The sequence below is a fragment of the Cydia splendana genome, chromosome 4, assembly GCF_910591565.1.
Source record: "Cydia splendana chromosome 4, ilCydSple1.2, whole genome shotgun sequence".
NCBI classification, from domain to species: domain Eukaryota; kingdom Metazoa; phylum Arthropoda; class Insecta; order Lepidoptera; family Tortricidae; genus Cydia; species Cydia splendana.
In genome coordinates, this window is record NC_085963.1 from 4,052,351 (window position 1) to 4,068,546 (window position 16,196).

The window sequence follows — 16,196 nt, forward strand, 5'->3', positions numbered from 1 at the left end:
ATCCATTTTTGATAATCGTTTAATTTATTGTAATTATTATATTTACTGTTACATTTACACAAGGAATAGTTATGGCCCTATAGTATCACCCTGAGGTATACCTGTGAAATATATCCAAGATAATAAACTGCAAGTTTTCTTTAAAGACGTATTTTTGTAGGAATTATTCGCGCATTACAAATGTCTGTATTCTCTCAGCCATGGAACTATAAATAGTCAAATGAACAAGATATTAAAGGTTCAAACCAGTCAAAAGCCTTACCTATGTTGTCTCGGATCCATCGTAAGGCCATCGCCTGGTCGAGTATGCCGTAGTTGCCAGGGGAGTTGTCGTCGGCGGTGGAGAGAAAGCCTGTAAAACAAATACGTATACTTTGGGGAATAATTTTATCACGCCAGACTTTTGGAATTAGATATGACAAAAACCTTCAAATGATTTAGTTCACAGTCTTCAAATGTTACAGGAATCACACCATGAGAATACGCAGCAACAGCAACACTGTTACAACAGGCAAGAAATTGTCAGCGTCATATTATATTTAAAATTGTATTTCACTGTTTATCATTCATACGTAATGTTATAGTGGTATCTCATTCTCTTCTTATTTTTACGAGACATATTTAACACACTACAAGCGTAGGTAATCGTTTAATTTTAATGACAACTCAAATAAGCTCAGTATACATATACATACACTGAAATAAGATTGTTGATCACTACTACCTACTTACCAAGAGCGCCAAGCCTGTAGTTGATGGAAACCACAACGACCTTGTAAAAGGCCGCGAGCATATGCGCGGGGAACAGGTTCGAAGCTCCCGAGGAGAACTGCCCGCCGTGGATGTATACCATTACTGGGTATTTCTGGGCTGTGGTGCCTGCTTCCGTCTGAAATAGAGTTTTAAAATTAAAATAGCTATTTAAATTTTGTCTATGCCTATTGCAGCATTCCAACCATTCATTCATTCATTCATTTTGTCTACCGTTTATCCCGTACAAAGGCGAATTATCTGATGATTTGACGACCAGTCTGGCCTAGTGGGTAGTGACCCTCCCTACGAAGCCGATGGTCCCGGGTTCGAATCTCGGTAAGGGCATTTATTTGTATGATGATACAGATATTTGTTCCTGAGTCATGGTTGTTTTCTATGTATTTAAGTATTTATATATTATATATATCGTTGTCTGAGTACCCACAACACAAGCCTTCTTGAGCTTACCGTGGGGCTTAGTCGATTTGTGTAAAAAATGTCCTATAATATTTATTTATTTTATTTATTTATTTGCAGGTATAAGAGTTTCCTTTTTATGACATATGGTCAAAAATATCCATAGAAAAATAATCGCCTGGTTTAAATGACGAAAAAAAAATCGCAACACAGGAAATGAAATGCGTTTGTACGGGGCAGCCCGTGGAATGCTCCATTGAGACATATCATGAGACCGATAGTGACATGAGAAGTTTGGTAAATGAACGAATTTAAAGGTGCTCCTAGTACAATAAAATAAGCTTAGCGAAACTTAAAGTATCTTAATAACTTAAAGTCAGAAAGCAACTTAAACTTGACTCATTCTTATTACCCCATGATAAGTCCCAGATACCAAATTAAACAAAGCTACCGACAGTTTACTATTACGAATCAAGTCAATCAACCCCATCTATCACGCATATGATGCAACATTAATCCGTCCATTCATTGCCAAACTGACTGTAATGCTTACGCCATAGAGTTCAAATTAGATTGACGTGTCAGCGGCAAAAACGGCATAGGCTATTAGTTATGAACTATCAGTCTTATATCCATGCGGTAAAGTTCAAATTAGGCTGACACGATAAGACCATTGTATAATTCGATAAATATGACTACGTATGATAAAGGTATAGAGTTCAAATTCGAATTACTAGGCAGCAGCGTCACGTTGATTAAATACTATGGTCTTATTGCGAAGACATAGATCACCTACAACTAGATCCAACATGCGCTGTCATATTTACAAATAAACGAAACAAATACCCTATGAGTTCCACCCTCTGTAGCATCTTACAAAACTTATATTATACCGTACCACAGCAGACTAGGTATGTTTATACCCGGAAAACAGGTGTTTTTGTTACCTACTCTCGTACACGTAGGTACAGTACAGGCAATAAATGTGGACGCAACCTAACTGAATCTATAATTGATAAGGTATATCCCGCACCGGTCTGGCCTACTGGGTAGTGACCCTGCCTGTGAAGCCGAGGGTCCTGGGTTCGAATCCCAGTAAGGGCATTTATTTGTGTGATGACACAGATATTGTTCCTGAGTCATGGTTGTTTTCTATGTATTTAAGTATTTATATTATATTATACATATACAGGGTGTCCCATAAGTGACACGTCACAGTGACACTGGAGGTAGATCAAGCCAAGAGGACCCAAACCAACTTAACATGACCCCAGTAAAAGTGGCACGGTTTTCGAGTTATTGCCAAATTAAGGTTTTCCATGAATTTTGACCGTTTTTAACATTGTTAGTGCCAGTGTGCACTCGGAAAGGTCTCGAAGTTAGTTTTTTCAATGTGTACGGCATCATGAATAGTTAATTAAGATAACAGAATAGGTATTTTATCGATAAACAATGTAAAATGCAAAAAAGTACTGGTTTAATCTTGAATTAAATTCACAGCGAAACATTAATTTCTACTTTGACCACCTGTCGTAAAAAAAAATTACTAGAAAAGTAATGAGCAAATAACGTCAAAATATTGAGCATGTTATGCAGATTCAAAAATGGTATAACACATGTACCTTCCTGCAATAAAATAAGAATTATTATCATCTTTCGAAAGCCTCATAAAAAATAAGTTAAACCTTGGAAATCTGCAATCCGTAGCTACTTAGTAAAAATAACGATTTATGTTAAGATATTTCATTCTGGATACAGAAATAAAAAAACGCCTATTCAGTATTTGCCGAATGCCTAAAAGAAAGAGATGGAAAATGCTTATCTCCCTTTTTAAGGATATCATTGAGTTGATAAAGGTTCAAAGAACAACAAGAATAATACCGGTTGAAGTTTGAAAGGGTAGGTTGAAATATTTTTACAATAGATGCTCGAATTGCTTTTCTCCGGCTCGTATGCATGCTTGACACCGTCTTGTAAACCTTCAAATTAATTTTCTTAAATTAATTTCGGATATGTTTTGTGCTGCCTCGAACATGCTGTCGTAGTTCCTCTTGGGACCTTATTGGGTTGGAGTAAAATTTATCTGTTAAGTATCCCCAATAAAAAAATCTAATGGATTTAGGTCCGGGGAACGTAGGCCATGCCACTGGTACCAGTTGGCCGATCCATCTTCTGGAGCTGGAACCACAGCAAGATGGCTGCCCAGAACACTACGTTCGCGATGTCCGCGACCACCTCACACAGAAATTCCCAGATGGATCAGCCGATTGGGACTAGTGGCATGGTCGCCGCATTCCCCGGATCTAAACCAATTAGATTTTTTTCATTGGGGATGCTTAAAATGCTTAAACGATAAAGGTTACTCCGTGCCAATAAGGCCCCAAGAGAAACGACGGCGGCGCATGTTCGAGGCAGCACGAAACATATCCGAAATGAATTTAAGGAAATTAACTTGAAGTTTTACAAGACGGTGCCAAGCGTGCATACGAGCCGGGGATAATCAATTCGAGCACCTATTCTAAAATAAAATTGATTAAACTTTTATTTATTTTATTTTGTTTGAACCTTTATCAACTCAATGATATCCTTAAAAAGGGACATAACCATTTTCTATCTCTTTCTTTTAAGCATTCGGCAAATACTGAATAGGCGTTTTTTTTATTTCTGAATCCAGAATTAGATATCTCAACATAAATCGTTATTTTTACTAAAAGAAGAACGAATTGCAGAGTTCCTAGTTTTCACTTATTTTTTATGAGGCTTTCGAAAGATGATAACAATTCTTATTTTATTGCAGGAAGGTACATGTGTTATACCATTTTTGAATCTGCATAGCATGGTCAATATTTTGACGTTATTTTCTCATTACTTTTCTAGTAATTTTTTTTCACGACAGGTGGTCAAAGTCGAAATGAATGTTTCGCTGTGAATTTAATTCAAGATTAAACCAGTACTTTTTTTGCATTTTACATTGTTTATCGATAAAATACCTATACTGTTATCTTAATTAACTATTCATGATGCCGTACACATAAAAGAAACTAACTTCGAGACCTTTCCGAGTGCACACTGGCACTAACAATGTTAAAAACGGTCAAAATTCATGAAAAACCTTAATTTGGCAATAACTCAAAAACCGTGCCACTTTTACTGGGGTCATGTTAAGTTGCTTTGGTTCCTCTTGGCTTGGTCTACCTCCAGTGTCACTGTGACGTGTCACTTATGGGACACCCTGTATATAGTTGTCTGAGTACCCACAATACAAGCCTTCTTGAGCTTACTGTGGGACTTAGTCAATCTGTGTAAGAAGGTCCTATAATATATACTTACTTATTTATTTATTTATTTATTTCATGAACAAACTTGAACATACCTAGTATGAGAAGTGACTGCAAATTACATTAAATGCTCCATTTAGTGATGACTAATCTGTGTGCGAAGATAGTAAAGGTCATATCGGCATATTTGCCATCGTCCACACTGTTAGGTGACCAATTGTAACCCTTATTCCATTGACATAAAGTATATCATTAGTCATTTAAAAACTACTAGCTGCCACGCGCTTTACCGGATGAATTGGAGTAATTAAACTGATGCAAGCTTAATGAGATTACGGGTCAATGAACTTTTGACCCATGCATCGTGAAATCACTATGCTAATTTCAGTTGAAAGAGTAATTATTTGGCGTCTATTTCCCTAATGAGATTACCGCGTTATGCTATGGATTCTATAAATTTTGGTACTTAAAGTGACTTAAAAACCGGAAAAGTGCGAGTCGGACTCGCCCGCCGACTGTTCCGTACTTTTTAGTATTTGTTGTTATAGCGGCAACAGAAATACATCATCTGTGAAAATTGCAACTGTCTAGCTATCAAGGTTCATGGTTCTGGTGACAGACAGATAGACGGACAGTAGTCTTAGCAATAAGGTCCCGTTTTTACCCTTTGGGTACGGAACTACGGAACCATAAATATGAAATTTTCTAAAGGCTATGTTTAGATTTGAGTATTATAATTAAATAGAAACCCTGAAAATTTAATATTTAGTACAGTCAGCATTAGAAGTAGCGGATTAGACTTTTTCGAATAGCTTAAGAAAAAGATACATCTCTCAATATGTAGAATAAATTACAGAATATAAAATAATTTAGAAACAAGAAATATAGCGATTTATCTATATTTGGAAGTGAAATGAGTGAATGAAGTTCTGGCACGTTGTTACATCCGCTAACTTTACATGAATTGGCTGATTTGCAGTCTTTGCCGCCCTGGGTCCCAGGCCCTGTAGCCGCCCCTTTCTCAGCAGCCATCGTATTGACTACATTTTGAGTTATTTCTTGTTATCATTAGCGAACATTACTTGCCTATCCATAACATGTATAGGCAACAAATACTAATAACCTTTCGCACCTTATGTAGGTTGTACAACTATTACTTATTATGAAATCATATCAAACGAACTGCATCTCTGGGGACGAGACCCATATACCTAATTATCATTATTATCAACATACTACTAATACAAATCCGTTCCATATGTCATAGTAAAAACGACTGTATGTCATTTACATAAGTTGCAATTTATGTGGCACTGGTTATGTGACAAAAGAATTATTAATGTAATACGCTTCGGCACGCAGACCTAGATTATGAAGGACATAACACAATAGGCGGCCTTAAAAATGGCTAATGGCTTGAAATACGTATGTATTTTTTAGGGTTCCATACCCAAAGGGTAAAAGCGGGACCCGATTACCAAGACACCGCTGTCCGTCTGTCTGTATGTCTGTCACCAGGCTGTATCTCATGAACCGTGATAACTAGGAAGTTGAAATTTTCACAGATGATGTATTTCTGTTGCCGATATAACAACAAATACTAAAAGCAGAATATATTAAATATTTAAGTGGGGCTCCCATACAACAAACGTGATTATTTCCCCGTTTTTTGCGTAATGGTACGGAACCCTTCGTGCGCGAGTCCACTCACACTTGGCCGGTTTTTATTTTGAAAAGTTATTTAATAGATTTTTTAAATTATTGTTTTTTCTTAAATATACTGATGTCAATCGATTCACCAAAGGTGTAAGTCCTCGCTACCCAGCAAAGCAAAATAGGTCAAGAAATACAATCATACTATTATATACTTAAATCTTCAAGGTTGTTTATTCTCTAACAAATTTAGTTCTCTGGACATTGAGGGGTTAAATCCGATGTCACCTGTCACTTATACATGCATAAAAAACTGGTACTTACATTAGGCGAGAATATGTTGAGGTACAGGCAATCTTCGTCCATGTCGCGGATGCCTTTGGTTGCCCCGGTGAACCTAACTGGTTGGGGGCAAGCGGGGCCCCAGTCTACGGCCTGGAGGAGCTGCCAACCTGGGTGCTGCCGAGGGGGCTATGGAAGGAAGATAAAGTACATAAACCTTGTTTAATAAGTACCATATTAAAACAAGTAAATTGTCCCAATTTTTTCAAATAATTTGTCATTTTAATACAAAATTGATATAAAAATAGGATGAGAGGATTAATTGGCCAGACTATCATTTTAGTAGCGTAGAGAGCCGTGGTCACTTACAACAATTTATATAAATAAGATTGGTCACAGATCATTCAAACAAACACTGACATTATCAGAATGACATCTGAATGGTGTCATTTAGTTATCCTAGGTCTCGCTTGACCGACATTGGCAAATCCACCCTGTGCAAAATTCCAGGGAGTAAGCCAGAAAAAAAAAAAAAAAAATAATAAAAAAAAAAATAAAAAAAAAAGGTCTCGCTTGCGCTAATACATACTTATGTACAGACAAGTGCGAGCGAAATGCATCATGCAAGATGAAATAACATCATTCTGATGTCAGTGTGCGTTCGAATTGGCTTGTCAGTCACTGAGAGACGCATGGTCAGAAAGATTTTTGAGAGGTGATCGCAAACTAGAGAATGCAATGTAGCAACTTACCTTGAATCTTCCATCTAAAACAGGAGGTCTAGCATAAGGAATCCCCAGGAAAACTGAGGCCTCTCCCTGTATCCTTTCTACTGGGGTCAACCAGGGTCTGTATCCTGAGTCTGGATCTGGATTGTCATATAAGTGGACCTGAAAAAAAGGTGTTTTCAAAAAAGAATATTGACAGCAAACAATTCTTTTTTTTTAGCACTTACTTTTACTTATCAATGTGGTTTGACATTTTGGCATGTATAACCTCTAGCCGACAAATCAAAACTTGCCAAGATAAATGCAAGTAGTAAAGTTAAAAAAATATATTAAAGACGATTCATGTTTTTCTTTCTGTTTAATCAAAATAAAGATTCAAAATACAATGGAATGTAAGACCTTATAAGTGTCTGTGTGGTTAAAGGATAGTGTATTATCCTGACCAGAAATTTAACTTTTGGGCACTGAAGACATTTAAAGGTTTACAAAGATAAAATATTGTTGTCAATACTGCATTATTGGTGTTTTAGCAACCTTATTACCATCATTTATTTCCTGTCAGTTTGATGTGCGTTTAAAAGCAGCTGCTTGATCTTGCTAATGACTAATTGAGCCAATTTAACCAATATGTGATTTCATGAATCATTGTTTTTTTTTTGTAATACATTATGTCTAGCAACAGAATTGTTTAATGGAAAACACTCTGACAATTCATCAATTATAAACACTAAAATATAATTGGATAGATTATTTTAATATACATATATAAGGTGCTACCTTATTAGTTGCAGATATTTATACAGCTGATAGTACTCGGTTCCTGGAGTATATTTAAGTATGAAACATTATAACTTTTACAATGTTTTTTTGGAGAAAACTGAAAAACTAATTTGCTACGTAAAAACACCCTCTTAATGGGATTATTAAATGTGAACTTATTGAACAGATTCTAGTACCTTTTTTACCTACCACCTAACTGTCTGGCGACTTCACCCGAATAACCTTTTGCAGTTTTCCTTATAATTAATTTTTTGTTCAGTAAATAAAAACCAAAAAAAATTCTTAATTTCTATTTAAAGTTAATTGTTTTAAAGTAAAGTATCATCTGTTTAAATATCTCCAACTAATAAGGTAGCACCTTATATAACTTTCAGTGACTGCTGTGAGGATGACGAATAATTTGTTAGTGTTTTGGAAAAAATAAGACAGAAAAGATTGGATTGTTTTTGATAACATTTGACACATTCACTGCCAAGAACACATTGTGTGTTCATTTTGTACTGGAAATGGGGCGCCCGGCACTGAAAGTGTTAAGTTTACGGTACATTTATATAATGTATTATCATATAGTTCAAACACATTACTTTTAATTACCTTAAAACCCTGCACTTGTCCATAGTTAGTGTTAACAAAGATGTCTCGCTTGAGCATCCGTGAGTCCCGCCGCTCCCTGCCTTGGAGGTCCTCTCTCCAGCCCCCGAGCACTCCCGGGAACAGGGCATCTGGGTTGTTTGGGTCTTGGGGCTGCAATCACAGAGTATGATATAGATTGACAAGACAGCTGTTCAGATGTTACAGATAATAAATTACAATTCAGGTCCAAAAACATGTAGACAAAGAACTTTTAGGAATATTTTCATATTTACACATGTTTTACAGTAAGTCATTAAAAATTAAAACTACAGTCATTTAACTAAACCAAAACATATAATCTTTAATACACAAATGCAAATGTTTGTTCAAATTATCAACAATATGCGCTAGTAAAAAAAAAATATTTGTGGGCCACTCTGTACAACACGGCAGCGATTTTGATAGCCCAGAATGTGCAATTGTTATTTTAGATGTCAAACTTCTATGAAATTATTATGTTTAAGTAACACTTGCACAGTATCGGCTATCAAAATCGCTGCCAACTTAGCTTGGTCTAACTCTAGGTATTTTTTTAAGTAGAATAGGTCCTATTCCTACTAAAGAAACTTACAAACTGAAAAACAGATGGCCAATGTTAAAGGGTTGAATTTAGGGACAAGATTATTCCAATTAGATTGAATTGTAAGTTATTTTAGACAATTTATAAGATTCACCTAAGTTTTGTTATTTTTTCAAATAAAAATCTTTTTTCTTGTATAATTTATGCCAGAGTTTGATACCCTTTTATAATAAAACATGCTAAAAAACACAGTAATGTTCTGCAATAAACTTTTGAAATGTACCCAATTATTTTTAATATTATTAAGATAACAGGAACACCCAATAAAAAGCAAGGGACCACAAGACATGTTAGTGCACAAGGAAGGAACCCACAATATTCCTATTAGAATTTTGTTTTCTTTGACACTGTCTTATTCATAAGTACTTTTAAACTGTTAGGTTAGATGGCTGATAAAGTAAACAAACAGTCATGTAAACAAGCAATTCAGTAGAACAAGTTAAGAATTCAAAAACTTACTGTGTTAAACTTGTATGAGTCATCCAAAGGGTTTGTATTTAGGGGATTGTATGGAAAACCTCCCGGCTGGTTTATACTAGGGTTGAAAGGATTGTACCGGGTTGGATCAGTCCCATATCTCCTACTGTTGTACACATAAGTCCTGTAATCACTGTCTCCAGGATTAGGCAGTCTTGTCTCTTGAGAACTGTCCAATCTTTGCGTTTTATAAAATTCGTTGTTATACTGTCCATTGTATAAGTCTTTGTTCGATTGGCATTGCACGTTAGCAGTCAGAAAAAGGGCTAATAATGTTTTCTGGAACATTTTTCTCGCATCACAAGCACTTTACACACAGTAATTAGAGAAATGTTTTGATGAATCACATAGTCAATGTAAGTTGTAGTTTGAGTCACTTTTATTCGAACTTAAGCACTTTCATGAATTATACTTATTTTATAATCACTTTATAAATAAAGCAAGACCAAGAAAACGTTATTAATCTTACAATTTATATGAAAATCTGGTTACTCAAGTTACTGAAGAACAAAACATTACACTGTGCCCTAAATGTGATGTATTTGCATTCTTTTTATCAGAGTAGCCCTATATTTTTATCTAGTACAATGTCGCTACAGCATTAGGGCCTTATCTTTTATAATCAATGAATTTATCAGATAAAAGGCGCTAGTGACTACGCCCACTACAATCACTGCACAATTTTTGTTTATATCTTGTTGAAGTTGAACGGACTCATTCACTAGTTGTAATAAAATAAACTATTTATGTCTATGGTGTGGTATATTTACCACAGAGTAGAAACAAGCGGACGTTTATTTTAGCAGGTTTAAGTAGACAAAGTTTGACATTTCTTTTCCGCATCGCGGCGACATTGGTTATCACAGAATATTTATATAATTATAGTTTGGCAAGCCATTTCCGTCAGTAGAGAAATAACAAAACTTCTACTTGCTCTATTTTGTTTGTAGGTTTGGTAGGTTCTGCAAAAAAAAAATACTTACAGATTACCTACATTATGTACCAAAATTTTCATATCATTAAGTTTCATGGAATATCATGTCGTTCGTCTGACTCTTAGATTCTTAATAGACAAGAAAGCCTAAATTCTTTGCCTCAGTATCACTAGAAAAATTTAAACGCCTGCAGTTTTTAAGTAGCAATTTCAATGTGATCCATAAATGAAGAAAACCACAGAAAATAATAATAATTTGGATTAAATTTAACACAAGCAGGTATATTAAGTTTAGCAGAAGGGAAAATAAAATAGTACATACCCCAATTTACTTTTCTAACAGGAGAGAGGCTAGGCAAAACGACTTTTTCGTGATGTAACAAATACTCAGTATTTGTGCCGCCAACATTTCAACAGTCTACAAAAAGTAAACAAAAAAATACGCAAAAATTCTAAAGACGTGGAAAATAGGTATTTTTATCAGAAATTATCTCGAGGCCCGCATTCCGCGAACCGTCGTCTTTTCTGGCAAACGCAAAGGGAATGAAAGACGGAGTGAATATATTTTGGATGTATTATCAACGACGGTAAACGTATGGACATGTTAAGCTTTTATTCAAGTTTACCTATTAGAGCCTGAATTATTTTATTTTATGTTCTCAGAATGTTTCAGTATGTTCAATCAATCAACCACTGTCGAACTTGGGATCTATCGGAACATTAGTCCTATATAGCACTTATCCAAATGTGCTAGATAGGTACCGAAGCTAACCAGAAGCGGGCGAATCTTTCCAATTCTTCTTTTACACACTTTTGTTTACACACCTTAGGGACCTTGTCGCTATGCGCCTCCCTGAACCCTCCCTATCCCTCAGCAGTGGCAAAAAGTCGGGACAACGAGAGAAGATGATGAAGGGACCCAAAATTACCTAACAAATAAACAAATAGGCAGGTACCTAATTGATCTCACGGACAAGCAGGTGAACATTATAACCGCGTGAAGGAACATCATATATAGGTGTTTCAACTAACTTAAAAAATTACATGTTCATATATTTTGGCTGTCTCTACATATTATGTAGAGTTTTGCAAAATGGTAGCGCTCTCACGACTTCATCATCGCTGTGCAGGTCGGTTTAGTAAAAGAAACCAATTAAGGTGCCTTTTGTTTCATACGGAGCTGTACAGAAGATTCTCGGAAAGAAAAGTAGTTCGCATTTAAGGTAATAGTTATAGAAAAATTACTAAAAGTCAGTTCGAACGTACATTTTGTTATCATTGCGCCAATACATGTACGAACTAAATGACATCATTTAGATATCCAAATAAACGTTTGAACTGACTTCTTGGTCAAACATACAGAATACAAGTTTAATTTACACCTTTGCGCCCTAATATCACAAGTGTGATACTAACTCAATTTGGATCGTGTGTTACTACAGATCAATATCGATCAAATTTCTTTGCATCAATTTGTTGTATGGTGGGCGTTCGAAGGGTTAACAGTACAGAGAAAAAAGTTTGACATTGTACCTACCAAAGAATACAATACTCAGTACCTACCTACCAACATTTATTCGTTCGTAATTTTTAAAGGGGATGTATTTTAAATTCATTAAGTATATGCGATATAATCCGTTTCCATAGTTTTATTTCATGAGTAACTATCGCGGTAAAGATTGGTTTTCCTAGGATAGCGGTGCCGTCATATAGCGGCCGTCTCCATACTAAATAATACGGCTAAATACGAGTAGGTATGGATGTCGTAGTATTTACAGTATGGAGACGGCGGCTATATTATGACGGCACCGCTATCCTAGGAAACTATATAGAGCATTCATAACCGAATTTGACATATTGTGACAGATACTTTTGAAGGAGAACTGTATCAACTGTAGAGTTTATTTGGAAAAGTATTTCAGGGTGGCAGTAAGTACAGTCGCCATCAGATATATCGGAGCGGCCAAGGTGCTCACAAATATCGGAACACGCCTCTATTGTCAGGGCGTTAGAGCGCGTGTTCAGATATTGTGAACACCTTGGCCGCTCCGATATATCTGATGGCGACTGTACTTTAGGAGCGTTGTTTTAATCCTCTCCTTTCGATACTAACTCAATAGTATAGACAATGGACTGAATCAATAGTATAGCTATAGACAATGGACATTGGGCCCGATTCGGATTTTGAAATAGACATCTATTAGATATCTTTTAGACATCACCAACATACGATAACGATATGTTTAAGATCTAACCTGTCAAATTTGACATTTGCGCGATTCTGGAGATACTCTTGAACGATTTCCACAGGATATGACTTAGAGATCCAATTCACATCTAATAGATATCTTACTCTATCTAACGTAAAAGTGACATTGGTTGCCTGAATTGCGCTGCAAAAGAGAACTAGTTGATATCTAAATTATAACGTATCTAGAATGGATCTAGTACGTGTCGTCTCTTGTGAATATCTTGAAGTTCGAATACGGCAGATTATCTATTCCATTGTCTATTTATACTATTGATTCTTGATTTAATTAACTACAACCAGCTAAAACGTGGTTGTCTAGATTTCAGACCCCTACACAGCCAGACAGATAGGTAATGCAGGTACATTATCTAGCTAGACTACCACAAAGCACTTAAATCCTAAAGTCAATTTCCATGCAACGATACGAATTCCATTACACGTTACTAGGTATTCGGCACTCAAAACCTAGGCATTCAGCCGCTGCCAATCCAATGTAATTTTTAATTTTATTTTATCTTAACCAATGCCTCATGCTAGTAGGAGGAAGGGATTATTTTATAGACTAGTGGCTCTGTGAAAATAGTGTGTGAAAATTTCCAAAAACAATCTAAAAATGTTCCATAATTATACCTAATTATCGAACCTCCTTACAAAATCTCACAGATACGATTGATAAGATAAAATAAGATTAGTTGCAAAGCGGACCCCAGGCTCCCATGAGCCGTGGCAAAAGCCGGGACAAGATGATGAATATTACGAAAGCATTTTTGCCCAAGCTGAACCAGATAAAGTTCGCAGTCGATCGGTTAATACTGATAATTAATGGTTATTCCCTCAATGTGTCAGACAGGGGTGCATTTAGACACACTCTCTCTGTCTGCTTTTTAGCGTAGAGGTACCTTCCCCGATTTCAGTACATAGAAAGTCTAAGTGGAATCCCCTACGCTGAATACGCGCGCACCAATACGACTGCAATATAATTTCAATATCTCAGTCAACACAATCGGAAATAGACCCCTCAAGTCACGTGCGCTCTTTCAATCTCGATGTACTATAACCACATATCCAAAACGACTAAACGGTATACATATGTCTAGATGGTTAGGCTGTTTTGGATCGGGTGACACGGATGATTGGATGACGATCTCTGCAGGAGCTTAATTCCATATCGTAAACAAATCGTGGATCGGCTGGGGGCCGTGCGGGCACATTATTCATCGGTACCTGGAGCTAGGGTAAAGTATAAATTGCCGGTTGAAGGTGGTACTTTCATAATAGCATCCAAATACTTGGTCACTAAGTCAAATTATCATTGAAAAGGATGTCTTCAACAGTTTAAGGTCAGCTTAAATTCCTGACGAGCAGCGTCCTACATCACCTACATGTACATACTAGTACCTAGATGAAAAATGAAGTTTAAATTTTACAAACAGGCCAATTTGAACGTGAACCTAACATCAAAACGATGTCTAAATGATGTGAGTTAGTTATTTCATCGTCATTTTACTCTGGCTTGTCTGCATGTAGGTAATACAGATTGTACGTGCCCTCCTCATGGCCTAACCACACATATTGACCAGATTGATCTGCTCTAGACAATGCGGATCCCGATCTGTCGCGGCGGGTTTCTGTAAACAGTTAACGATCGATATTTTTACACCCTGGTGCCTGACGCCCGATACAGCATGGTGACAGACGCAGACAGATGGACTGACAGACGCACAGATGAGTCTTAGTAATAGGGTCCCGTTTTACTCTTCGGGCACGGAACCCTAAAAACGGTTAATTGATACAGTAACAATAACTGTAAAAATGTCGATCGTTAGCTGTTTACAGAATCATGCCGCGACGGGTCAATGGGCGGGCGGGTAATGTTACGCATAAAACTCATTTCGCATACCTAATTGTTACTGTGCAGAAACTAATAACATTTCTGAAAAAATATAAAACAAACCTAACCTAACCTACCCTATTCTACACAACCTATGCAAAATATTTTCGAAAATACTCTTTGTTTCAGCTGGAGAAAAATTATACGAAAATAATTTTATGCGTAACATTACATTAGAACAATCAATTACTATGCGACGAGATCGGCACCCGGCTGTATCAGATGAACCGTGATAGCTAGACTAGTTAAAATTTTCACAGATGATGTATTTCTGTTGCCGCTATAACAACAAATACCTACTAAAATTAAAATACAATAAATATTTAACTGGGGCTCACATACAACGTGATTTTTTGCCGTTTTTTGAGTAATGGTACGGAACCCTTCGTACGCGAGTCCAACTCTCACTTGTCCAGTTTTTTTAATTTTAATTTTCGTGTCCTTGCCTACTCCCTGAAATTCTAGCTCCATGTATTGACTAGATGGATCTGCCCTAGACAATGCGGATCCCAATCTGCCGCGGCATGCCACTGCAAACAGCTCGCGGTCTGCATTCCTGCTGCACCGCAATCTTGCAAGCCTAATTCGAGGTTATGTCGTTTGGTGCGGCACTATTTGCTTTTCGATTTTCATGTTTAGACTTGATAGGCTTTGAAAGCTCCGGCGCAGTCTGATATACTCGTACAGTCGAAAGTTTTAATTTATTACCCACAAGGTATTGTCACAGTGACAATATTATGAGGTATCTAGCGACTTTCATATTGGTTGTCACTGTTCATTGATTATACCAATTAAACCAGTGGTTTGCCCCGAACTGAGAACTCGCGGTTTGCCAATAATTATACAGAGCGATTGACTTTGTTGCACCTACTAACTCGTATAGTTCGACATAAAATAGTAGAAAATATTTTTCAAGAAAAAAACCGACTTCTACGGGGGCCGGTGAAAGATTATTGTACATAGATGGTGCACTATGTAGAAAAGGATGTAAAACCACCCACTTTTCTAGTAGGTAGCATTTCGTTTCTGTAAGGGTCGCAGTTTTAGCCTCACGAACCCACTTCTCTGATAGTAGTTCGTTTCTGTGAGGATTGCAGTTCGAACCTAACCGAAACCACTTTTCTAGTAGCATTTCGTTTCTGTAAGGCTCGCAGTTCTAACCTAACCTAACCCACTTTTTTCGGTTCTGTGAGGATCGCAGTTCAAACCTAACCTAACCCACTTAACGGCGCGTGCGGTGCGGTGTACGGGGATTTGAGCGGGAGGGGCTAGTAAGTTTGGCATCATTATACTTAACTACTACATTTTATGGTAGGTAATCATAGTGGTTTATTTAGCTTAGGTATCAGTGGTTTTCCGGGTCAAGGTCCGAGTCCGGGTCCGAGTCCGGGTCCGGGTCCAGTTCCGGGTCCAGGACCAGGTCCAGGTCGAGGTCCAGGTCTAGGTCTTGGTCCAGGTCCAAGTCCAGGTCCAAGTCCGGGTCATGGTCCGGGTTCCGGTCCAGATAAGAGCCCGGATCCGGGTCAGGTCTGGCTCCAG

The 16,196-nt window shown here is 37.0% G+C and overlaps 1 protein-coding gene across 1 annotated transcript in view; it reads right to left on the reverse strand.

Annotated features, from left to right (window-relative positions):
- The window catches only part of LOC134789730 (cholinesterase), a 28,262-nt gene extending 17,966 nt beyond the window's left edge, over positions 1-10,296 (reverse strand). Inside the window, exons 1-6 of the mRNA XM_063760363.1 lie at positions 9,564-10,296; positions 8,486-8,635; positions 7,136-7,273; positions 6,426-6,572; positions 733-889; positions 263-352 (exon numbers count right to left, since the gene is read on the reverse strand). Of these exons, the coding sequence (XP_063616433.1) occupies positions 263-352; positions 733-889; positions 6,426-6,572; positions 7,136-7,273; positions 8,486-8,635; positions 9,564-9,869 (988 nt within the window). The 5' untranslated portion in view covers positions 9,870-10,296. The remainder of the gene's footprint in view (positions 1-262; positions 353-732; positions 890-6,425; positions 6,573-7,135; positions 7,274-8,485; positions 8,636-9,563) is intronic.
- Between the last annotated feature and the right edge of the window lie 5,900 nt (positions 10,297-16,196).